The sequence below is a fragment of the Crinia signifera genome, chromosome 6 (genome assembly GCF_055691185.1).
Source record: "Crinia signifera chromosome 6, ASM5569118v1, whole genome shotgun sequence".
NCBI lineage: Eukaryota > Metazoa > Chordata > Amphibia > Anura > Myobatrachidae > Crinia > Crinia signifera.
In genome coordinates, this window is record NC_139222.1 from 100834633 (window position 1) to 100862006 (window position 27374).

Genomic DNA, 27374 nt, shown 5'->3' on the forward strand with positions numbered 1-27374 from the left:
TGTACACTTGTAGTAAGGTTTGTTTGGGGGCTGCAGGGCTGCTGAATGATGTCTTTGGGGTACCATGTGGGGTCAATATTGGCATTGTCCCTGTTTTTTTGCCACCACACATCAGGGTGTGGCTCTTAACCTACTGTACACTTGTAGTAAGGTTTGTTTGGGGGCTGCAGGGCTGCTGAATGATGTCTTTGGGGTACCATGTGGGGTCAATATTGGCATTGTCCCTGTTTTTTTGCCACCACACATCAGGGTGTGGCTCTTAACCTACTGTACTCTGCTTGTAAGGTTTGTTTGGGGGCTGCAGGGCTGCTGAATGATGTCTTAGGGGTACCATGTGGGGTCAATATTGGCATTGTCCCTGTTTTTTTGCCACCACACATCAGGGTGTGGCTCTTAACCTACTGTACACTTGTAGTAAGGTTTGTTTGGGGGCTGCAGGGCTGCTGAATGATGTTTTTTTTCTGGAACAAAATTTGTTTTAAAATCTCTTTGACTTTTTCAAAATTTGGGTTCGATGGTCCGCTTTGAACTGCAGTACAATGTTGAGGTTCATTTCAATATTCTGAAGACAACACCCTTTAAAGACAGAAGAAGTTCGCAAATGTTAGAATTTTTTACGAAATAACAGCATTTATAAAAAATAATCGTAATAATGTTAAATTTTCTGTCAACAAGCAGAAATATGAGTACGCTTGAAAAGTTTAATGTCTGGCTACAATAGTAATGTGCATGTGATATCGCTTATAGGTGATACCTCATTTTAGAGTGACAGAATAAAAAAAAGCTTGTTCAGCATCATCAGTTACTCAGGATGACCAACTTGCACTATTGGAAATATCTTTACAGCCACCAGCGTACAAGTTTTTTTGTTTTAATAAAAAAAAAATCAGGAAATATGGTTTGGTTTTGTTCAGATGTGCGAAAAGAACGATTGCTACATTTGCAATGAGTGTTGGTGAATGACAGAATATACTTGGAGCAGATAAGATGGATAAATAATAATACAGATGTTTAGGTCGCACAGGAAAATTAGTGTGCAGTGTAACTAGGTTATCCTTGATTATGCCCCCAGCATGCGCAATGCTTTAACCAGTGCATAATAAAATGCAAAGGTTGCCACAAGATCAGATGTCTGCAGATGTGTATTTGTAAATATTGTACTACCTACATAGCTACATATCAGAGACCCATACTTTAATTGGGCATGTGCTAACAACAGAGAAAGGTAATATCTATGGGAGTGTGGGTTTGTGGACATTTCCAGATTACCTTGCCTGGAACTAGAGGTTACAAATCTAATTTAAATAACAGCAGCCTACATTTTCAGAAGATTTTCCAGGCCACCCCTTTGGACAAAGTTTAATTTCAAGAATAAAATATAGATAAATGAATCACGTTTTGCCAAAATGTCATCCGTAAATCAAGTTATATGGTAAGGAAGAATATTAACCTCTGTTTCCTGACATTTTTTAAGAACGGAAGCGCACACACTTTACAGGGGGGCAGTGGTTCAGATTAGCATACTCACCAATTTCATCAGCAGAGGAGCAGATAATCCCACCGTCAACAGATCCATCCGTAAAGGTGAGCAGGCAGAAGGGTCATAACTGAGCAGGTCCGGCAGCCACACAGCACATCCTGCAAGGGAAAACAGACGGGGGGCACAGGTTATTGACTGTTTGGATGGGTAGGAGTCTTGACACCGGATTCCCATGCGCACTGAGCGCACACACTTTACAGGGGGGCAGTGGTTCAGATTAGCATACTCACCAATTTCATCAGCAGAGGAGCAGATAATCCCACCGTCAACAGATCCATCCGTAAAGGTGAGCAGGCAGAAGGGTCATAACTGAGCAGGTCCGGCAGCCACACAGCACATCCTGCAAGGGAAAACAGACGGGGGGCACAGGTTATTGACTGTTTGGATGGGTAGGAGTCTTGACACCGGATTCCCATGCGCAATGAGCGCACACACTTTACAGGGGGGCAGTGGTTCAGATTAGCATACTCACCAATTTCATCAGCAGAGGAGCAGATAATCCCACCGTCAACAGATCCATCCGTAAAGGTGAGCAGGCAGAAGGGTCATAACTGAGCAGGTCCGGCAGCCACACAGCACATCCTGCAAGGGAAAACAGACGGGGGGCACAGGTTATTGACTGTTTGGATGGGTAGGAGTCTTGACACCGGATTCCCCTACACAGTTTTGGAATATGGCTAACTCACCAGATTAGACGGAGATGAGATCACTCATCCAAGGTAACCAGGCTTCCACAGAAACATCCTTAAAAGCAGACAATAGAAAGGGATAACCACCAACAACCTGTATGGAAAGTATGTGAAAATGTAAAACAGGACATATGAATTTTCAATCAACAAAAATGTAAATAGATCACATCTCACCTGCATAATGAACAATCTTTTGAAATTTATTATCACTTTAGAGGACTTTTAAATAAAACTTCCAAACACGAAACAGTAATAACAGCAACTGGGCAAACAAACTCAATGAACTGTAATGAACTCCATCAAGAACAAACTCTGTAAAATAAAAGGTAAATAACATTTATGTAGATAAATGATATATTTATATATATATATATATATATATATATATAGATATATAGATATATATGTGTGTGTGTTTGTGTACAGATGTTTTGTATATACTCACATGAGAAGAAGGTGTCAATAAGATGCCTTCTGGTCTCTGCTCCTTCGTCCATACCCACAGATAATACCGAAGAAAGATCCCCATCCTGGCTAACACCAGCATGAATATTCACCGGCAAACGTCTTGCGACACAGATGTTATGCAGAATGCAACAGGCATTAATAATGCCGCAAACTTTTCCCGGTGAATATAAGAGGGTCCCGCCGGAGATATCTAAACACCTGAACCGGCTCTTAAGTACACCGAAGGTCCTTTCAATTACACCCCTCGATGCAATGTGAACCTCCTGGTATCTTCTTTCGGCATCACCTACAGGATCAGGTAATGGGGTCAACAGCCAAGGTTTATTCGGATAACCCGCATCACCTAAAAGGGATAATTGAAAAGGTATTAGACTTTTTTAATTACAGTAGCAACTTAAAAAAAATAATGAAAACTTACATACCCAACAGCCAGCCATCTGGCATTCGACCTTCCTCAAAGTCCAGGAATAGAGATGACTGGCTTAAAACGAAGGAGTCGTGGGTCGACCCAGGGAAACCCACACAAATGTCCAATAATCTCATTGTGGAATCACACACCATCTGTACATTGAGGGAATGGAAGTGTTTTCGATTCCGATAACATTCTTCCGATTCCCTCGGAGGTGTGAGTCGCACATGGGTGCAGTCTATCGCGCCCAACACATTGGGGAATTTCCATTTTTGAAAGAAACCAAATTTGATCTCATTCCATTCGCTGTCAGTGTCTGGGAATTTTATAACCTGGGTCGTTAATTTACGGAAAGCTTTTATGACCTGGGACAAACAGCGTGACATTGTTGGCTGAGAAAAACCGCATGTCTGGGACAAAGTAGGCTGGAAGGTGCCTGACGCAAAAAATTGCAATGCAGCCAGTAGTTTCTGGAAACCACTGACTGCATGATTTGACCGTACCCGAGGTTCCAGGTCAGCTTCCAACAGATCATACAGCGAATAGATATCCTGAGACGATAAGCGAAAGGTACCTATCACTTCCGCCTCAGAGAGACCGTCCAGTACACGCCTAGTACGATACTGGCGTGGACGTGGAATTGAAACACGCACTGACTCACCAAATGTAGACAGATGCTGACCACGATGCTGATATCCACGCCCCTGACCATGATGCTGATATCCACGTGCCAGGCGACGACGTTTGCATCGCAGCATGTATGTCGATAGGACCATGAACATCACAATCAAGTCAGCAAAATACTCCATTATTGTAGGCAGTGATTGAAAAATAATTATTTCTTCTCCAAAAACGCAAATTGCCCTAAAAAAACGCTTCCAAATACAGCTGACTGCAATAAGCTGCTACTCCCTGAAGTCCCAAACGTAGGAGTGAGGCACTGTGAGGGGTGAACAGCATCTTGGGAAAAAATAACATGTGCTTTACCAATGCATGATGGGAAATCAAGTGTATTAATAACAATTTATATATGCCCCTTCTTAGGAAAACAGCAACTAAAGAGGCAAACATTTCTCCAACAAGAATGTTTAGGTTCCGGAGGTTAAAAGGAGGCATCACTCAATAAAAATTTGTATTCGTGACCCATTGGGCGTCGAAATGAAAATGGAGAAACGGATCAAACATGTGCAGATAACAATTTCGTCATCTCACGATTGAATACATTTGTGCGAAAAAGCGAAAAAATCTATAAAAAAAACCACGAAATGTAAGGGTTTGACCAAGCGAAATAAGCGAAACGCAAGCGAAACTTAAAACTTTCGCATGCGTGAAAAATCACAACATTGAATACACGAAGTCTTTTCGTCGCGAAAAAACGAAATTTTTTAGAGAAAAAATGGATTTCGCAAGGGATTGAATACGGCCCATAGTGGATGACATGGTAGGATTCCCCAACTCTCCTGGCTTATTAATGCAGAACAAAGTATATACATAATAACGCCATCAAGTTTATTTTTTTATTTGCAATCAAGTTCCTGATCGAAGACAGATTGTCACAAATTATTGCATATGAATATTGACATTATTTTATATTCTAGAATACAGTACACATTATTGTGAGGTACATTGGAAATACTTTAATAAAGTTGTCTCCAAAAGTGGGTCAACAGCCACCACCTTTGCCCTAAATGTTAAACTTGCTTATATAATGATATTATATTATGTATCCATTGCATAGAGATAATGTCCTTTATATTAACACTTTCAGGTCCAACGTCTAGTCGGGCTCAACAGCCCTAGTTCTAGTAGCAGAACCAATGGTGAGCCACTTTAAAATCAGAACATTAACATCGTTCAAAGTACTGTAGACAATTTTTGCATAAAGAAAAAAAAAAGTAAATTCATTTAAACATTTAAAACTAGACTGTTTGAATTGAAAAAATACATCGGAACTGTAAAGGGTTAAAATAAGATTTGTCCATCTCTATAATATTACTTAGGTTCATTAATTAGTAGAGTTCTAGCAATGTAATTAAGTCATGCCTGTGGCTATTTCCATCGCAGGAAAAGGCTTATGCTAAATGAGAACAAAACCTTTACCTACACCTTTCATTAATACACAGTACATTGCTAACCATATCCACATATACAATAATCCTTTGTTCTGCCTTTTAATCTACAAAAATACTTGATAAATAACATGCATTTAAAAAATAAATTCTATTAAAAATATGCAAGGCTTCATTCACATAAGTAATTTTGTATGCCAAGCTGACACACAAGGAACTATGGAGAATGCTGACTTACAAAAGACATCTGTCAATCAATCTTACTTTATATTTAAAATAATTTCTGTCTCTGCAGTGTCTAAAATAGCATTTATTGAACTATTACATTTTAAAATGGTTTCTAAGGGGTCATTTTGTATCAAAGTCACAGTAAAGTTTGTAAACAATATGGGGATGGGGGGGGGGGGGGGGGGGGGAGTCAAGGCGCAGAATTGTTCCCAATAAACATGATTATGAGGGGGAGAAAGAAAAGGTTATGGTTGTGAGTTCATGTGCTCAGCATTTTGGGTTTTAAGGGAATGTGACTGAAGGCACACATATTACCTGTTTATATGGGAGCCCATCATGCCCACCCGCCCCTCAATACATTAAAGATGGTTATGATGAAAACCATTCAGGAACTATGCCGAACTTAAAAATATAAAAATATATTTCTTAAATTGGTCGCAAAAAACATCAAATACAGAGTTATACTTTAATGGTAAACATATTGTTACGGTAATGTGCAGGAATTTATTTTTGGCTTTTGCAGTAAAAAGCATCTATATTTTCCACAATTTGTGATTCTGCTCTTATTTTCTTTACAATGGCTGCTCTCCCTAGCCAGAACTCTACTGCTGCTCCATGTTTTTTCTTCTTCAGGATTTGATGTTTTGCACAGAGCAGGAATAAAACTGCAGCTGTGAGACACTGTGGTGGGGAAGGAGTGAGTAAGAAGCAGGGCCAGAACTGGTCTGCCTGCTCATCGCAATCTCTGCAGCCATTTTAATATAGCAAACTTTTTTCTTTCTGTGAGGGAAATATATCAAGACTTCTAAAGAATGGAGAAGTTGCTCTCTAGGTGCTCATACACTTATCCGATTTGGGCTGATTTCACCCAATCCCGACTGATCAGGCCAAGAAATCGGATGTGTTTGACATACCATCCGACCCGATGCGAGGTCCCATGCCCAGGGGTAACTGTGCAGCGACAGGGTGGGCAGTGTCCGGGAAGCCCTGAGCTGCTGATGCCGTGCGGCCAGTGGCGGCAGAATTTGAAAAAAAAATTATAATCAAAAGACAGGCTAGCCGTTGATTGGCTGAGAGTGCTCTCCCTCAATCAACGGCCGGCCTGTCTTTTTATTATTTTTTTTCTAATTCTTCCGCCGCTGGCCACAGGTCCGCGCAGAGCTTCCTGGACACTGCCTGCCCCGCCACGACGCTGCAGGGTCACCCACACCCACTATGTGCTCAGCCCGCTGCTGCCAAGGAGTTTTTTTTAACCTTGCTACCCCCGCAGCTCCCTGCGAGTTTACATGGGATATATCGCGTGCCAAATCATTAGTGAGCTCTCCCTGGGAGCTGCCAAGGGAGCTCAGGGGAAATTGGGTCAAACTAGTGTATGATGGCCCAAATCAATCAGTTTCTATTTATCACTTTATAAAAAAATACTTTATAAATACTAGCTAAAAGCTGGAAGGTTGTTATGTACAACTTTTCCAATATTCAGAAGGTTTCATATATTTCACCATTACACAAACAGAAACCCTGTAAAATAAGATGTATTGAGCAGACAAGTAGTGTCACATGGGTTGGAGACACCCAATGCGGGCAACAGCCTTCCAGCTGTGCACCAGTGAAAAAAAACGATTTGGCCTCACAGTAAGCAGCATTGCCTTGTGGAAAACCCTCATGTACATCACTATGGGGACATGGCTTCATGGGAAGCCCCTGCAGGTACATCCCTCTGAGGGTGTGGTCAGCATCACTGGGGATGCTAGGCTTCTCTATGAAACCCTAGCTGCACTGCTGGATCTCTCTCAGTGACAGGAGCCAGATGCTGCAGGATCATGTCGCATTGCAGCACCCAGCTCCCAGTCACTGCGGAGGAGCCAGCATTTGGGTGTCACTCCCTTATAGGTCGCCTCTGGAGCAGAGCTGTGAGGAAAGAATGGTGCAGATGAGAAACATTTATCTAATAGGTGGCAAAGCTGCTCTAATGGTTGTAGGATTTATGTACATATTGATGAAAAATAACCAGGACTTTGATAAACAGACCCATAAGTGCAACAATTGTGTAAGCATTTAAAACAGAGGTATATTCTAAGAAACTACACTTCAAACATTTCTATTCTACCGTTCATTGTTTAAAGAACTTTCGCTACTATAATTAACTACTGGTTGAAGAGACACAAAGGGTTCACTAAGCTTCGGTTCATCTTTTAAAGATGCAGCTTGGTCTGAAATGGAAGAGAAAGCCAACTCATCATGTTCAACTATGTTGTGTTGATCCTCATCCTTGTTTTTCTTCACGTAGAAGAGCTTACGAAATTTTTTTAGTTGCTGCAGTTCACAGAATGTCTCCAGGACAACAAGCATCGCGATGAGACCCAGTATCAAGTAACCTGTTAAAAACAAAGCTCATATGAATATGGTCAAGTTTATATTTTGAAAATATAATGAATAATTCAAATTAAGACCCTACTTTCAGCAGTCTATTGCCATCTGTATAAATAGAATGTGGAAATACTTGCCAGCGTCAGCTTATACCAACCTGGACTAGTCTGATTCGTTTGCCTGCTGGTGGCCTTATAATGCTAATATTTTACAGAAATATTGGGTAGTATTCAATGCCACTCGCCGCGGCTAGCGAGGGGGTTAAACAGCGAGGATCGCAGAAAACCAGAGATCCTCGCTATTTTACCCCCTTCGCCGGCCACTCGCCCTATTCAACGTTCCGGGGGAATCTGAAAGATTCCCCCAAACAGCGAGACCTGTGGCTAATGCACCAAACTCGCTGTATTTAGCCACGAGTCTCGCTGCTTATGCCGATTCCCCCTCACTCAAAAAACGGAGCGAGGGAAATTGGCGTATGAGGGGGGTGAGTTGAATACTGACAGGGTGAGCGGTGACATCGAGCAGGAAGCCCTGTTTGCTGTCACAGCTCGCCGACGGCATTGAATAGACTCCATTGAGTTGCATAGTCTCTGAGCTCCTGGTTTACACTTCTCTGGTAGGAAAGTGCAGTGGCCTTGTAGTGCAAGGTACCATTACAGAACAGGACATTACAGTCATGCAGGAGATCACATGGAAACATGAAATTCCTTTTGATCTATTTGGAATATAGAAAGGAAACAGCAATTAACTTCTCAAGTGGTGACATATGTTTTCAGAAGCAGATGATATTACCTAAGCTCAGAAAATGCCACATATAGGGGCTGATTTGGGAGCAATACAAAAATGAGCAAGCAACTTTGCAAAACCATGTTGCAGTGCAGGTGAAAATGTACAGAGAGATATAGATTTGAATGGGATGTGGCCAAATTAAAATCTAGGAAACGGAGGATAAAAAGAAAAATGCCCAGTATGTGTGGGTTCCATGCAAAAGCTGCCCCTGCACTGCAACATTGTTTGTTCCAGATACAAAGTTGTTCACTGTTTGCAGTGTTAACACCTCCAAGTCGGATTTAGACATTATGGAACCCTATAAAAATAACGGTTTGGTACCGCCATCCCCCCTTTTAAAAAAATTAATAAATACACAATATGATTTACTTGCTTTAACTCCTGCAAAAACATCATATATTAAACCAACTGCTGCAATGCGCTACATAAAATAAAAAGGAGCCCAACACTTTACACTGCCAGGGGTGCACGGGATATTATTTTGGCTGTGTGTATATAGCCACAAAGATGTCCATTATTTTACATTAACATGGTTCCCAATACACATTAATCATAGAAGCACATAAATACAATTATTGTTATTATTAGAAGTGTGCTCATCATGTTATATCATTTAGATTTGGATCACATTAAACCGACAGAGATAACCAATACATTATAGTATATTGGTAGAGATCCCAATAACATGAGTAATTCACTGTGACAGCTTCTAGGGTAATGTGGGAAAGCAGACACAAAGGAAGAAGTTGTAAAAGCTTCTCTTTCTTAAGGTGCCCAACTGCCCATACACTACAGTACAATACAGTTCTGTGCGCATCGAACCTGAGCAGGAGGTGGGACCTGCTGCAAGTCCGACCTCTGACTTGGCCCCCCTCCCGGTGGTGGGGATGGGGTTGCATGCGATACATGCGTTCTTTCGCTGCTTAGCAAGGGGGGAAATTCCGCAGCCAGGGATGTCCACATCTGCATGCAAATGAATGTATCAGCGTACACATCTATTTGCATGCGGCCAAAAATTATTCGATGTTTGCCGACCATCTAATGATTTTTTTTTACCTGTTCACAAAATAAAAGTCAGTCTAGGCTGACTTTTATTTACCTCTGATTTGGCCAAAATCGGGGCGGGTGTTGACATCATCCGCGCGCCCCATGCAGGCTTCGACACGCCTCCATCAGCATGAGGACACCCAGTGTTTATTCTGGGCACACCCACCATTTTTGTTGGCACGCCCCAGGAAACGCTGGGCATGCCCAAGCGACAGCATTCTGCATGCCCAACACCGTTGGAACGCCTTGGCAAGTGTAATACTAGCCGAAAGCATTCACACTGCGGTTGTGCACATGCGTATTTTCATTGATATACTGTACATGTGCAGACCCGCAACATTGGTCCCCGGATCAAATTCAGGAAAGACCGGGCAGGTCTGAATTACAGTAGGGCCAAAGTACTGATGGCCCTGATCGCAATGTCCAGCTGCACATTATACTGTCTATAATGGTAGACAATTTTCACTTATTTTCCTGTGCCTCAGTAGGGAGTGTGAGAAGAAACTAGTAAGGATACTTGATGTAGGTGTATTCGTCTGACATTCCAGACACACGTCAGCCACTACAAAGAAATGAGTTTCCTCCCATGGAGACAGCCAATGAGCAGAAACCATTAAAAGTCACTGTAACGTCAAAACTTTACATTGCTTAATTTATTTGACAGATGTAGTCTCTTTGCATGGGAATAGAAACACTGGTACTCTATGTGCAATCACTTTGCCTGCTCACTGCTGTATTGTTGGATCTTTCTGGACCTGACTGCATGCCAATAAAATTATACATATCCCTTGCCCCTAGGCAACAGCCCTGAGAATTGCACTGTGACAGCATCATCACAGTGTACCGCAAAAGGATTGATGTGTGAGCTTTAGATGATAAAGGCATTATGGGAAGGTAGAGAAACAATGGCCATGAATGGTAATAGTGGTTAGATGTACACAAGGTGTTTGCTTGTTCCACGTTTCAGTCTAAGTAGACATTTCCTAAACCACATTGTTTATCTAGATAAAGACAGTATTACAGAATAAAATGTTCAATACTTACCGCTAATAGATGTATGGCATTACCAAATAATCTACTGAATAATTGAAGAAAAATCTAATTTAAATCAAACATTTGGGCAGATGTATGAAGCCTGGTGAAGAGGTAAAGTGGTGATAAATTAGAAAGGGATAACACATCAGCCAATCAGCAATGCTTGAAAAATGACAGTTAGTAGTTAATTGGCTGGTGCGTTATCACCATTGACTCTATCTCTTTGCCAGGCTTAATCTATCTGCTCCAATAAATGAAAACGGCCAAGACAAGTCTGTGGGGCTAACGGAGAAGCCACGACTTGTGCAGTCCAGTACCGGCAGTGAAGAATTTGGCCTCTTAGTGAAAACATCAGCTGCAAATTGTTTACTCAACAAGCCGCTCTACTGTCAACTATTTATATAACACTTTAGACATTGGAAGCAAAACACTAAAACACTTTTGTCATTAATTTAGTGACAACACAGTAACGTGTAATGAGGAGTATTTTAGCCAGTATGAGAATAGTCTATAAATGGTCAGGCAATCTGTGGCTTTCTAAATATTGGGGATCCACAAGTCCTAGCATGCTCTGCTTACATAAAATGTAAATATATAAAACAAATTAAGTAGTAGGATAATTCCGCATAATAAATTATCCTTACAGGATGTAGTGAGATGCAGCCAGGACCCTGGCAGTCAGCATTCTGATTGCCATAATACTGAAAGCAGCATGTACTGGTGTTAGTGTTAGGCACTAGTGGGAGGGAAAGGCTGCACAAATGGAAGGTTAGGGTTAAAATACTGACCACACTGCATCAAGATTTTGAACATGGCATCCTGACTTTCTAGCAACAAGTAGGCCACATGTTAAATTGTATTTCCATTTCCAATTATTATATACAATGTATATCTGACCATAGGCGAATCTAGAATTATGGTAATGGGTGGTCCCAGATCTAGACACAACAGTAGGGGGACCTTTGCGCGGCGCAGTCGCGCGGCAAAGGGGGCGTGGCCTCATGGGAAGGAGGCGTGGCATCACAAAAAGGGGTGTGGCATTACACTTTAGACCATACACAGTAATGCCCATTACACATTTTAGCAAACTCCGTAATACCCATTACACATAAAGCAACACGCCATAATGCCAATTACACATAAGGCCACACACCATAATGCCCATTACACATTGTGCCACACATCATGATGCCCATTACATACTATATAACAAACCGTAATACCCATTACATATTTGCCACATAAGTGCTGCTTACCTACGTACTCATTGCTAGGTGGTTCTTGCTTGATGGCACCATAGTACCCATTACACATGATGCCACACACCATAGTACCCATTAGACATGATGCCGCACACCATAGTACCCATTACACATGATGCCGCGCACCATAGTACCCATTACACATGATGCTGCACACATAATGTCCCTTACACATGATGCTGCACACATAATGTCCCTTACACATGATGCTGCACACATAATGCCGCTTACACATGATGCTGCACACCGTAATGCCCCTTACACATTAAGCCACACATTATGCGTAATGCCCCCACATACCGCCACTTGTAGCGTTCCTTAAGCAATGCCGCCAAAAGTGCCACTTACTGTAAATTTTTATATGAGCCTTCGCTGCTGCTGCAGGGAGAGATGGAGAGCGGTGCAGCTGCTTCTATGGGGAGAGGAGCAGAGCGCAGCGCAGAGCACGCTCCTACTCCCCTCCTGGTGTCCTCTCTAGCCGAGTGGACATTTCAAAATATTGTGCGCGCTATTGTTGTGCGTGACATCGGGGGAGCACGCCGAGCGCCGGCACCACATGATTAAAGGGGGGGGCGGGCTGAGGTGAAAGCTGGTAGCAGAATTGGAGCGGAAGCTGCAGGGATGACAGTCATTGACAGCTGGGCAGAGAGCAGGGGGCTGCCCGGCTGTATTCAGAGCACTGCAGGTCACGGCTGTTTGAAATAATTCCCCTTTCACAACAGAAAATGCAGGGATTTACCCGGGAATATGGTCCCAGGATCATGCAGGGACATTCCCAGGCTGACCCCTTATACACCAGCCTAGTCCCTGCATTTTCTGGTGTAAGGGGGAAAGACAACCAGTCTCCTCTCCCTACCCCCCTTTAACCAACCAACTATATCTTTGGAACCAACTGACCCATTTACATGAGACCAGTATCATATTGAAGAACTTTTGAGTTGGCTTTGAATGATTTTGGTCCCGTGAAACTGGGCTGTTTGGTTCCAGAGAAATCTGCCCTCAAAGAACATAAACAATCATGAAATTACATTTAAGAAATGAAAAAAAAAAAAAAAAACGGTTTAACCTCAATATTATTATTATTATAATTTTATTTATAAGGCGCCACAAGTGTTTCGCAGCGCCGTATCCCTGGAACCAATTAACCCATATGGATCCAGCCTGGTATCAGATTGAAGGCCCAGCGATTTGGGTTCGACTGAGATAAACCTCGAGCTTCAGTGATGCCGAAGGGGGAACTGGCAGCCGTTGAACTGGGTGGGGGTCGGAATTAGTGGGGTCGGAATTAATGGGTGGTCCTGTGCACCCCCGGACCACCCCCTAGATTCGCCTATGTATCTGACAACACAGAGGGCCTGATCAATGTTTGTAAGTAGAAAGCAAGAAACTCTGCAAAATCATGTTGCACTACATGTGGTGCAGATGTAACAAGCAGAGAGTTAGATTTGGGTGGGTTAAGTCATACTTGCCTACCCTCCCGGAATAGCCGGAAGGGTGCCGCAAATCGGGTCCCCCTCCCACGAAGGTGGGCAAGTCTCCCGCATTTTCCCCACAGCCCCTGCTCCACCCTTACCCGCGGTATAAAACTACGAATTTCGTGAGATGGGGCTAAAATGATGCGATTCGCGCCATTTTGTGTCATTTTAGCCCCTCCCCCCATCCACGGACTGGCAAATTGATGCGGCTGTCTGTCATTAAGGTGGGGCTTGGTGATGTCAGCCTTGCCCCGCCCCCCCAAATTAAGCCTCTTCCCGCCCCCCTTTCACTCCTCTCCGGGCTTCTCCCGGAGAGGAGTTTCAAAAAGTCGGCAGGTATGGGTTAAGTTAAACTGAAATTTTAATTGCAGTGTAAAAACAAAGCAAACATTTGCATGCGACATGCAAAAGCATTAGAAACGACTGCCATTGTCCAGTGAGGATATCATCCCATTGCACTAAATTAGCCCAGTTAAACTTGATGAAATCTGTGTGACCCCTGACCTTACAATACAGGGACCAAGAGTCGCCAAAAAAAGGCTATTTTTGTGCAGAATTTAATTTTCCATTTCCTACTAAAAAACACAGGATTAGGGAAGGTGAAACAAAATCCCTGATAATGCCAGGTAATTTACCATGGCAAATAGAATTGCCCCACAAGTCTTTTTGCAAGATCACCCTGAGTGCAGCTTTCTCACGGACTGGGAAAGTCTGTAGAATCACAGTTATGTAAATGAAAACTACTAGAACACCCCTTTATACATGATATAGGGGGTTATTCTGGTTCACTCTTTCTGGCAAATTCCTTCTTCTTGGACAAAACCATGTGCACTGCAGGTGGGGCAGATATAACATGTGCAGAGAGCATTAGATTTGGGTGAGTTATTTTGTTTCTGTGCAGAGAAAATACTGACTACTTTATTTTTAGACTGCAATATAGATCTCACTTTGAAGTAAAACCCCACCCAAATCTAATTCTCTCAGCACAAGTAACATCTACCCCACCTGCAGTGCACATGGTTTTGTCCATCTAAGAAGGAATTTGCCAGGAATGAACCTGAATAACCCCCATTGCGCAGACTTCCACAGTGAGACTGTGAATACCTATAGTAATGGCAATAGGAGCATGTGTGTTAGTAATCACAGTTTTCTGGGTTCAGTGCCCCTGTTAGGGATGAACAATTGAAGCATGTTTGGTATCAGAGTACTGGTATACAGACAAAGGCACATAATTACACATTGCAAGGTTCCAGGGGTCTTTTCTTTTGATCAGGTAAAGTGTTGTTGGCAATAGAGACTCTGTGCAATCATGTGGCTAGGAACAGGCTGTGTGCAATGTTATCTCTCCAATGTGTTCACTGGGCCTGATTCAGAGACATGTGCAGTAAGCACCACCGCTACGTGTCTGTACGCAGCAGCTGTGCTAAGATGCATCTTGGTTAAAAGATGCCCACAACTGGCTTCTGCGATCCACTGTTGCAGCCCTGGAAAAACTGCCTAACCATCAGACATAGGGTTACTCAGAATGTCCTGTTAAATCAAGAAGCTGGGTCAGTAAAGTTTGTTGGTACTTGTTTCCTAGCAGGGCGCCCAGTATGCTGTAAGCGTACAGGGCTATTCTCCATAACAAAATCGCATCGTATGGGCCATTTTAGTGCCGTGCAATGCGATTTTTTTAATGTCATTTATTCACTGCTCTTTTGGCCCCAGGGGATCGCATCGCACCTCTCGCAACATCGTATGCGATTTTATAGGGTGCGATGCCATGCCATTAGCTATACACTTGTATGACAAATAAAATTAAGTTTTAATCACCCCCCCCCCACACTATCCACGCCACCCTGAAGCGCGGTGAGAGCAGAGAGTCCCGCGAGGGGCGGCGGAACACACCCTCCCGACCTTTTCATACCTTAACTATCCACTATAGTGTGGCGAGCGCAGCGAGTCCGAAGCATGGCGAGGGTACGCGGATTACTTTACATGTATTCCGCATTAGCTCGCCACGCTTCGGGCTCGCCACACTATATATATAATCAACTCCACGCTGACGTGAATAGTGGGGGAATGAAAAGGTCGGGAGGCCGTGTTCCGCCACCACACTTCGGGGTGGCGTGGATAGTGGGGGGTCAGTAAAACCTCATTGTATGTCATACAAGTGTATAGCTAATAGCATGGCATCGCACCCTATAAAATCGCATGTGATCGCATGCGATTTTGCGGGAGGTGCAATGCGATCCCCTGGGGCCAACAGAGCAGTGAATAAATGACATTAAAATATCGCATTGCATCGCATGGCACTAAAACGGCCCATGCGATGCGATTTCAGTACGGTAGCGTACGTAAGAAAACTGGGCACCCTGCTAGGAAACAAGTACCAGTTTGTTTTCTGGGTGGCTCCTATGCAGATCTACAAACATGGGGTATCCTTACGTCTCTGAATCAGGCCCTCTGTGCATACCACTTTGAATTTCTTTGCAAAGCTACAGTATAAAGAGATTATGATTACAATTCCTTTCTTTTATACGATCAATGGTGTGATTTATAATAATCTACATCTATATAGTTAAAAAAAATATTCAAATTGTCCTCACAAAAAATATTAATTTACCAAAATACTTACAGGTGATTCCCAGCTTGTAGAGTTGCCGGAACTTCTGGTTGTACCCCTCTCCGGGAACATAATCTCCCAGCCCAATGGTACTCAGGGAAATGAAGCAAAAATAAAAGGACTCTAGGAAGTTCCAGTCTTCTTCCAGGACAGAAAATACAGCCGCAGGGATGAAAAAGAAGCACATAACCATGATGAATCCCAAAAGCAATGCATGGACTACAGCGACAATGTGCTGGGGGAAGCCCCAGTGTAGGTGAATGTAGAGTATGGGCCGCCGGGTGATGTACGTGATGATCCTCTGTACCAGCGCTGTAAACAGAAGTAGCGTGAAGGGAATTCCGATGACGGAAAAAACAATACAGAACACTTTGCCTCCATCAGACAAGGGAACAGTGTGTCCATACCCTGAAACCAGATCAAATGGAATGGATTAAGGTATAAATAGTATTTGACATCACATAACTTCATCTACAATGCTGCAATACAATGAAATGCCCATCTCTTTATTTCTGTGCAAAGAAGACACAATGTGAAACGTAAAGTGTGCAGAGTGCAGTTTGCCATGCAATGGTACCCGCTACACTAATTGGGGGTCCATGTTGACAAGGGATACAGTCATTGGGTTGACCCTATTTAGGTTGAAATGCATTGGGTTGACCCCTGAAGGTCGACACCTGAAATAGTTCAACATGGCTAAGGTCGACAGGGTTGGAAGGTCGACACGAGCATTAGGTCGACAATGGCAAAATCATCAGTCAGAATGTCAACGTGTTTTTCAGGGTTTTTTTTTGAGCCGACATGTGCTGACAGACGGTATTTGATGTCCTACCATACACTAGGGAGCGGAGGGAGACTAGAATAGTGTGCCGAGCGCATTGATGCGCCAGGCCTAAAGCATGTCGACACCTGGGACAATGCTTTTTTCCAACACTCATGTTGACCTTTTGACTGTCGACCTTGCCATTGTCGACCTAATGTTTGTGTTGACCTTCAGACCATATCGACCTTAGCCACGTTGACCTATTTCAAGTGTCGACCTAAGGCCTGTCGACATTCAGTGGTCAATCTAAATTGAGTCAACCCAATGACCATACCTGTCGACACACATTAAAACTGAAAACACATGTTGACCTTTTACATATATCGACCTTTAGCTTGTTTTGACATTTTGTCAATATCGCCCTTATGGAAGTTTATCAACTACACTAACATTAGTATCAGCAGCGATGACCCAGCCAACAAAGACTTCCCATGCTGAAAGAGAGATTTTTTTTTCCTTTTTTATATTTTAGTTTGTTTAATCACAGTCTCACATTCACCTTAACTCACAAGATGCCAAAGACCTGAAATCGTTTCATATGAAAAAGAAAATTTCACTGGATAAACAATAGAAAATATTACTAAGTATTAACGTGTCCTGTTACACAAAATAATCCCCAAGATTAAATATTTTACAATCAACCTATCCTTTTACAACCGGTCTGACAAGTATTAGGACTCATACAGTTGTTGGAAAAGAATGCCGTTGAACACAAACCTGCTTTTAACAAGAGCGTTAGAAGCATGCACTCAGTCTCCCAGCTGCACAATGTACTCAATGACCTCCATTATATTTAGGGAGGCCTATCCCGGGGTGGGATCCCAGGATTTTGAGCAAAAAAAAAAAAAGTGGGATTTTTAGGATGGTGTTTTTAGCCCGGGCAGCACTGAGCACTCGTACTCAGCTCAGGAGCTTTTTGGCCCCCCAGGGCGTCTCGACATGGCTGTGCCTGACATCACCCAACGCAGTTCCACGTCAACCTACCCCTTAATCAGCCGCTCCCTGTGTGCGTGTGTAGTGAGCTGTGTGCTGCCAGTTTGCTAAGTGTGGTGGCCTGACGCAGCCTCCTGGCAACAATGAGAGACACCAGGTACTCTAGGACTGGCTGCTGTGAGAGACTGGAGACCATGGTGGGAATCCCTCAGTGCATGAGACCCAACTAAGTGACCTCCTTACGTGACTATGGCAGCACAATATCCTAGCCTGGATACACACTAGACGACACTTTAACCAAATTTACCAATAACGACCATTCGTTACGATTAGTGCTTAAACTTGTTCTGTGTGTACGCTCTACTGGTCTAATTCAGACTGGATCGCAAAGCACATTTTTTCCTCTAATGGACTTACCCATGTTGCATTGCAGGTGAGGCAAATGTAACATGTGCAGAGAGCGTTAGATTTGGGTGGTGGTGTGTTCAAACTGGAATCAAATGTGCAGTGTAAAAATAAAGCAGCCAGTATTTACCCTGCACAGAAACAATGCCTTTTAAATGATTGCCCCTTTAAAAAAAAAAATGTCCAGATTTGGTGGCTGTGGTCCCATATATCTCTAGCGCAAGTCGCTAGCGGCGTCCTCTGTCACCTGTATATGCATCTCCATCTGAGGATGTCATCAATGAAAGTGTACTACTGGATGCGTGTATGCACTAACTTATGTACAGGGATTTTCCTTTGCCTTTTTTAATTACCCACTTAGTACATGGGCCCCATAGTCTGGTTTCCATTTGCCTTCAGTCACTTACTCTTTGCTCATCCATACATAGAGTACAGGATGACTGAGTGCTGTAGTGACTGCTCTCTACAACTCAACATTGCCTGCTCCTACATACAGAAGTAAGTTGTAAGTATGTCTAAAGCTGGCCATACCATTGTATACTCATTCCTATGACGTACCATAGGTAATACACATACATTGGAATGTGTTTAGATTACACATAATCATGTGTGGTTAAAGGAACACTCAATCCACTATATTTTTATTAATTTGTTAATATTGAGATGACCTTATTTTCTAGTTATCTTCTTGTGGTTGAAATGCAGCACTAACACAAGGTTACTTTCAAAACACTGGTCTTGATTCAGGTTTATTCTTACTACTTTTAATTCCAGTATACAGTTACTTCACATTGGAGCCCAACTACTATATTTCCAATGGTAATCAGTGGGGATTGTATACAGCAAGTCATGCCCAAAACGAGATTGACAGTCGACCACCTCTGAAATTTGCCAGGAGGGCTGCTCTGCACAGTGTGGCTGGACTACTAGACTTTTACTATAATAGAGGGATGGCTTTACAAAACAATAGACAAAAGTATATTCTATAGGTACTAGATTGCAGTCATTGCAGGAAGAAATTCTGTATGTTGTGTATAGTTGGCCTATATGTAAGACACAGACCTGTCTGAATCTATCACCCCTTTATATGGTTTGTAAATCTAGTTGTCAAAGGAATCACTCCAACACGTCCAATGCTACATGTGATTCTATTAAACTGGAGTTTAACACTTAATAAGCAGTGGGTGGGCATGAGCAATTGTAGGGAACAATAATCCCAGTATTTTACCAGGTGTTTAAGGGGTTACATACGGATGACCGGTGGTTATGATGCCGGCGATTACAATACCGATGCTGGCATCAAGAAGTAGGAATTCCGACAAGGGTCAGGTATACGTATACTTACTCTCTTCCTGCCCCCCATAACCCTCCCTTCCAGCAGCCTAACTATAACCCTCCCCCTCGTAACCTGACCCTAACTCTCCCCGCTAGTAGCTTACCCTTACCCGCACTCCTTACCCATACCTGCAGCCAAACCCACCCTCCCCCCAGCCTAACCCTAAGTCCCGCCAACTAGTGCCTAGATCTACCCCCCCCCCCTCCTTTCCTGGCCAGACCCTAACCCACTCTTACAAATTTACGTTCAGCAACCAGCATTCTAATTGGTGTCAGGGTTCTGGCACCAGTGTTGTCCGGACCGCATCCCGTTTTAAGGACCCTTGGCTGTAAATACTATAAGACTCCAATGAAAAACCACATGGGTTAAAATGCAGCACAGTTGCCCAATGCATCCCATGCACGGTGTTCCCTGCATCCTTACTGGAATGCATGACAGAATAAGGTATAGGTATATGATTTGTTTGCTGCCACTTGCAGAACCTAATACACCCATATGGAATGTGGATTTGTACAGTTATTCTGTTTCACTAGCAGAATCATTTTATATTAGTGCAAGTCAGGAAATTCGTTTTGTTTGCCCCACCTACTGTATTACTATCTATAGGTATAATGGGTGAGGGCTGCACTGGCTTTCCACCATAGAGCACAACATAAGAGACCTTTAACAAATGAAAGAGGGAAGATATTCCTCCTATTCTGCAGAGGTCTATGTGGGAGAATGCACAGTGTGCATTGTTCTGGACTGAACAGATAGGATGTTCCCAGGGGACAGAGGCAAACATCCCACGCTACAAAACATTCAAAGACTCAGCATTGTGTTGGATGCTTACATGGTAGAGGTCACATACTCTGCACCTTGGCTGTGAAAACTATCAGTGATTGCTAACAGCTGTTTATTGCAGTCCCTGGACAGGTGAATAAAAATACATAGAGCAAGCAGAATGTACAGCATAGGGAACAAACCAATAACAAAAGAAAATTCAGGGCATTTCATTCACATTAGTCTTTCAGAACCATCTACTTCAGAGATGGGTAACCTGTGGCCAAACAACTGCTGGCATACTACAAGTACCAGTATATGATGCAGTCAGGAATTCATCATCTTGCCATATTTTAAAGATCTTTCCAATACGAGTACAAAAATAAGCACTTATGTATCTCTTGTGCCTGTATTTGTTGCTTGGCTGCCAAATCTCCTTCATTTTCTTTATTTCCAGGGATATCACGCTAGGAACGGTGCTGTACACAGCACCCATAGTATGTGGCCTGTTCTTCCGGCAAAAACTGATCTTTGTTTGCAGACCACTATCTCCCGTCCGCACTTGGCCTCCACTTACATATCTGGAGCTGTAAATGTATCTGTCTTTCATCTCTGCCTGCCAGACTAGATAACACTTAGGCACTTACCTGTCCTATCCCTATCCCTGTCATCTCTTACCTGACTGTGGCATCTGTCTCCTATTTCTTGCCCTGTCTCATTTGTCCTGTAACCAGTGTCATATTTCTTTTGTCCTCTCTTTTATATCCTAACCCTGTCTCCTATCACCTCTGCCTTTCCCCATTGTCATGTCCATATCACTCCAGTCCTTATACTGTTCATCCTTGCCCTGCCGCTGCTGTTCTGTCCTGGTCCTGACACCTCTGATCTAGCCCTGTCCTGGTTACCTCTATCATGGCCCTGTCACTTCTGTCCTACCTTGCCTTTCCTAACCCTGTCATGTTTGTCCTGCCCTCTTTGTCCTGTCCTTGTCACCCCTCTGTGCTGACCAGCCCCTGACAACTCTTTCCTGGCCCTATACCTGTCACCTCTATCCTGGTCCTGACATTTCTCCTTTTCTTTTCATATTGGGGGACCCTAATGCATGTGGTATATTTACCTCTTGGTGTCAATGGAGGGGGGCTTTTACAATTTAGCCAATTCTAGTTAAGCTCTTGGCTAGCAGCCATTATCACAAATGGATCCTTAAAGCCCTCTTTGAGCCACTTTGCAGAATTAGAGCTAAGGCATTAGAAAATACTTATGGCATTCAAAAATGGTGTAAGACACAGGCTCTCAAACTCTGTCCTCAGGACCCCACACAGTGCATGTTTTGCAGGTCTCCTCACAGAATCACAAGCTAAATAATTAGCTCCACCTGTGGATCTTTTAAAATGTGTCAGTGAGTAATGAGTGCACCTGTGCACCTGACCTTGAAAATGGGAACTGTGTGGGGTCCTGATGACCAAGTTTGAGAACCTCTGGTGTAAGCTATTAGGTACAATCTCAGTTCCCCGGATTTATCAAGGCCAGTCAGTGTATGCGACTTATCACACAGATTTATTAGCCTCAGCTGCGGAGTCTGGTCAGCCAATCACAGTAAGCTGCTTTTTCTATACTCACTAAAGATGCAAATAGCGTACAACTTACAAATCAGGCCCATAGTCAGTAATTCAAAATAAAATGCCATCCAACTCCTCAATGTTATTCTGATGGGGTTTCATTATGTACAACAACTAGCATAATAATCATCCTATATGCTGGATAGAGCTCTGTCCTAATGTAATTAAGTGTTCTCTCTCCGGTGAGTAGTTCAATACAAATTTACCATATAATCTTTATCATGGCAGATTACAAACACCACAACATAATGAACTGTATTTTGTACAGCAGCTTGTGTGTCCTTCGTTCATATTTCATTTTCTTTTTTTCTGTAAAGTTTCAATTTCAAGAGGAACGATACTTAATAATTTTAGCAGGTGGGTGTGAAATGCCATCCTGCCATACTGAGAGTTTTTACGCCTAATTTTAAATTTTTTTTATTTGCCCATATCATTTTTTTCACAATATATTCCACAATGTAAGTGGTGCCAAACATGGGGGCAGATGTATTAAGCCTGGCGAAGAGATAAACTGGAGATAAAGTGGAAGGAGATAACGCACCAGCCAATCAACTTCCAACTGTCATATTTCAAACACTGCTGATTGGCTGGGGCATTATCTCCTTCCACTTTTTCTCCACTTTATCTCTTCGCCAGGCTTAATACATCTGCCCCATGGTATGCTGTATATTGTGGCTACATTGTTACATTCTTTACTTATGTCATCCAATGTGCTGCACCAATGTATGTTATTAACTTTCATGGTGTTAAGGTTTTGGGAGCCAACACCTAGAAGTGTGTATATTAACTCACTGAGAAGGGCAGTTCTTTTTTTCGTTTATTCTGGAACCCATGGACGGACGATGAACTGACTGCGTTCAACTGACCTCTCCTTAAGCACACAGGTGTTGAAATGACTGCGGAAGCCCCATGGATGTGATCACTGACTGTTTCACTGCTAAAGTTGAGTATTAATCAATATTGTATTGGGTAACTCTTATTGTGTTTTCTTTGCTGTTCATATATTAATTCCTTTAAATATAAAAAGAACATTCCCACTGCGAACACACAATATGGGACATGATTACATTTAATTCCTGGTGTGTGTGTGTGTGTAGTATTTACAACAGACCAAAATCACAATGCTGTTGTGTGGAGAGGGCATTCCTACACACTAAAGATGTACGTGTGGTCCACCTGTGTGAGGGTGGTCTAAAAACCTAGGAGAACCATACACTATCCCAAAGTTAATAAAGCTTGTATCTGCAGTAGAGGAAAGCCATACCTCAGAGACTCATTGCAGGAAACGAACTCGTATAGTCCTGGTGTAATGTCTTATTTCCTGATAGGGATCAGGTTAAAGTCTGCACAAATAATCTGTTTAACATGAACCATAAAATCTTAACATGTGTCTTATCTTGGGTGTGGAAGAACATGCATAGGCAATACATGCAATATAACACAAAGAACCTACACAAAGCAGCTGGTTTCCATTTTGCATCATTAAGGCAAATATTAGTATTGGGGCTATTTAACAACAGGGTAAAGCCAGCAATATCACATGTATCTCCTGCTCTAAAGGCATACACCGGTCCAACTGGTATGAGCACAAGTTGCACCACTTTTCCCTTGAGCCCCTCCAGCAGCTCCCAGGGAGTCCTTCATCCAACTTGCAGCCCACACACGCACCGATTCCAGCGTGCGTTGTGGGCTTAACTAGCACACACAGCATCGCATCGTATGCCTTGTGCATACGATGTGCATGCGATGCGATGCTGTGCTAGAAAAAGCTAGTACAGCACATACTTTTTGTACTGTACGATGAGGTGCCGCGGGAGCACGCACCCCATCGTACAGCATCGCACGTGTGTGGGCTGCATTAGCACTTGATGTGCCCTTTTTTACATGCGATATATACCATGCAATTTATCGCAGGTAAAAGGTGAGCCGTATGGGGAATTTAAGGGAAATCGCATGCTAAAAACGCGCGCGATGTGCACTCGATGGCTGCACATACAATATATCTTATGTGCAGGACTCCCATCTGATTCGCATGGGAGTGAGCATTGGATGGATAAGATGTCAAACACATGTGGCTTAGACCAATTTCACTCCACTTCTTGGCCTGATCAGTGTATGGGCACCTTTACAGTCAGTATGAAGTAAAACCTATGAAGCAAATGGGCGTGGTATAGCTCACAGACAATGTCTAAGTAGACTGCCATTAGGTCAACACACACAGGGTCGACACGGGCAAAGGGTTTGCATAGAACAGCTTGACACATGAAAAGGTTGACATGACTTTTTAAAGGTTTTTTTTTTTCTGTCAATGTCGACACTTAAGCATGTGGAACCCCAATTGCTCGCCATGGTTCAGGTCAGGTGCCTCGCTCCGCTACTGCTGTGCTCGGAACACTTTCCCATTCCCAATCAGAGTCCACATGGATGGTAAAGTATGAAAAAGTAAAAAAAAAAAAAAATGAAAGAGAAAAAAAACTCATGTCGACTTTTTGCTTGTTTCGACATTGTGCAGGTCAATCTAGACACTGTCAGCCAACTGGGTACCGTAGTGACTAGCCATACAAACACAATGGGATATCAATCTCTCTAAAATAACACAAAATGATATCAACTTTCTGCACCGCAGTCAGCTCTTATTATTCACATCCTGATTCAAACAGATTCATATCTTAAAATAACGGAAGCTTCATGACATAGCTTTAATCACCCACCCAATCAGTAGATTGCCACTTTGTTTCAGACATCTATATTAATGAAACAGAAATGTAAGTGTGGAATTTCATTCTGTTCTGTACTGAATGCAGAAACAAATCTTTAAGACCATTAGTAGCACACTGGAAGCCTGAACACTAGTGGGTTTACAGCTAAAAAGATCTAGGACCCGGGTTATCAAATATTGGGGCAGATGTATTAAGCCTGGGGAAGAGATAAACTAGAGATAAACTGGAGACATAGGCGCCGATTCTGTGGGTGCTCAGGGGCCCAAGCTTCCCCAAAAAATTATGAGCACCCACGGCCCCATAACCTCCCAAGTCCCACAGCCAGGCCACATTTACTTGCTGATTTGCATCCGCTGCACCTGCTCTGCCGAACCTGCTGCCTGTGATATGCGAGGCAGTATGCCAGGAGGAGTGTCTGCCTAATGTGTGTTCTTTTGTATACACACTGCCCTTTTTGTGTAATATGTGTACTTACAGTGGGCATTATTAGTCACTATTATGTGTTGTATATACAGTGTGCAGTATTAGCTATTGCTTATTGTGGAGATATAATGCACCAGCTAATCAGCTGTGTTTGAAATATGACAGTTGGGAGTTGATTGGCTGGTGTATTATCTCCTTCCACTTTATCTCCAGGCTTAATACATTTTCCCCTGAAAACACTTGGCCCAAGCAGCAGCGTGGGGGAGTCGATGAAGACGGCTCTTCAAAAATGGGCAGGGCTCCTTTCAGAGTCCCTGTAAAAACATACATCCCGCCAATATGATCGCATATTGCAATGCAATCCTGGGCGGTAGATCCCACCCAGATCACATTGTATATGGGATCCTACTGTATAGTAAATGGGCCCTAGTTTTTTCTTATGCACAAAAATATATGTGTTGTGTCACAGGAGTCAGCGTGTTTATACAATCGATGTCCCCAAAAGGTCTTTTCTTGCATACCAGGGAAAATTAAGCAAAATATGTGAATAATCATGTCAATATTAGCAGAAAGTATTCAACTAATATCGCAATTATTCTTAAATAAACCCCTAAGGGCTCCACATAAGAATGAAACATAACCACTTTAGCACACGCATTACTGGGTCCCTGCCCAATGTGAAAGTGTCAGCAGCGGTAGGCGGGACAAGGTAAAAACTGAAACGTATCCTGGGACGCCGGATTGGTCAGGCTCCATTCAGCAAACTCTGCCATTCCAGAGATTGTAGTGCACAGTATGGGTCTTTGGATCGACCCAATTTAGGTTGACATGGCTAAGGTCAACAAGGTCGGAAGGTTGAAAGTCAAAAGGTCGACATGAGTTTTTCAGGTTTTTATCCAGAACGTTGACATAAATTTACTGCTGCGGTCGCCATGCTTTGGGCACTTTTATTCTCCCACCATGCCGTAGTGGATGTTAGGGAATAAAATACTACCTTTCCATTGTTGACCTAATGCTTGTGTCGACCTTCCGACCTTAGTCATGTCGACCTATTTCTGGTGTCGACCCAAGACTTGTTGACCTTCAGTGGTGGCCACAATGTCGCCCTAAATAGGGTCGACCCTTGATCTTGGTGTCCCCATCTGGGGGTGCCTGTGACAGATGTCACTGGGGAGAGAGATTACAGCCTCCCCACATGGTCCAGACCATACTGGTTTTTACAGTGCAGGGAGCTTATAATGTCTCTCCCCCCCTGGTAACAGTTGTCACAGGCACCAGTTATTGGATGGGACACCCCACAGAAGGGAGGTGAACTACAAGCTCCAGAGTGGCAGAGACTGCTGCATGGAGACCAGTCCGGTGTTCCGATTATATATGGCAGATTTGCATTTTATACTAAACATATCTACCATTATTAAGTGGGGTACCCCGTCCCCTCCCTCTACAGTGTAATACCGGCCCCCAGGGGGGGCTACAATGACACCAGGCTGTGTAGTAGCCCATCCCATGGTCACCCCTGGTAACAGGGGCCCGGCAGCGCTACCTGTGGTGGAGAGCACGGTGCTGGCGAAGAACAGCGACGAGGTGAAGTCCCAGTTCCAGTTCTCGGACGCGTTGTTCAGTATGGAGACCCCGTAGTTGTTGGCCTCTAGCACCCGCTCCAGGAAGCCCTCCAGCTGCGGCTCGGACAGGCACTCGTGCTCGCTGAGGAAGCGGCGCTTGAGCTCCAGTAGGTCCTGCCGCAGCAGCTCCTCGTAGGGCAGCTCCACGGAGGAGAACACGGCCGCCCCCAGCAGCAGGTACAGCATGTAGCTGAGCAGGAGGAAGGCGAAGTACCAGGCCGGCCGGTTCCTGTCCATCAGCCGCACACAGCGGCTACTCGCCACGGCCTGCAGCATGTCGCCGCGCCCCGGGGGTGATGCGCTCACAGCGCCCAGCAGCAGCCACCGGCTGGGTCACAGCCCGCAGCAGCCATCGCCCCGTGTCAGGGATGGGGAAGTGTCAGCAATGCATAGAGCTAGTGACTGTGCGGCTGCCTGACGTAGTGCTGACACCACACCCGCCCAGGTAACACGGAGCTACAGCCAGCAGTGGCTCAGGTTACCCTCGCAGCAGCGTGCAGTGTATCTGTATGTACAATTCGGAAGCAGCATGTGGTGTATCTGCACATGTACAGTACAGCAGCAGCAGCATGTGGTGTATCTGCATGTACAGTACAGCAGCAGCAGCATGTGGTGTATCTGCATGTACTGTACAGCAGCAGCATGTGGTGTATCTGCATGTACAGTACAGCAGCAGCAGAATGTGGTGTATCAGCATGTACAGTACGGCGGCAGCAGCATGTGGTGCACCAGCATGTACAGTTCG

At 43.6% G+C, this 27374-nt stretch overlaps 1 protein-coding gene across 1 annotated transcript; it reads right to left on the reverse strand.

The window, feature by feature from the left end:
* Positions 1-4609: 4609 nt before the first annotated feature.
* KCNK1 (potassium two pore domain channel subfamily K member 1) lies at positions 4610-27122 on the reverse strand. Its single transcript, XM_083146552.1, has 3 exons — positions 26551-27122; positions 15999-16394; positions 4610-7778 (listed from the first exon to the last, which is right to left on the reverse strand). Exons 1-3 carry the CDS (start codon positions 26903-26905, stop codon positions 7507-7509), a joined length of 1023 nt encoding a protein of 340 aa, XP_083002678.1. The 5' UTR covers positions 26906-27122; the 3' UTR covers positions 4610-7506.
* Between the last annotated feature and the right edge of the window lie 252 nt (positions 27123-27374).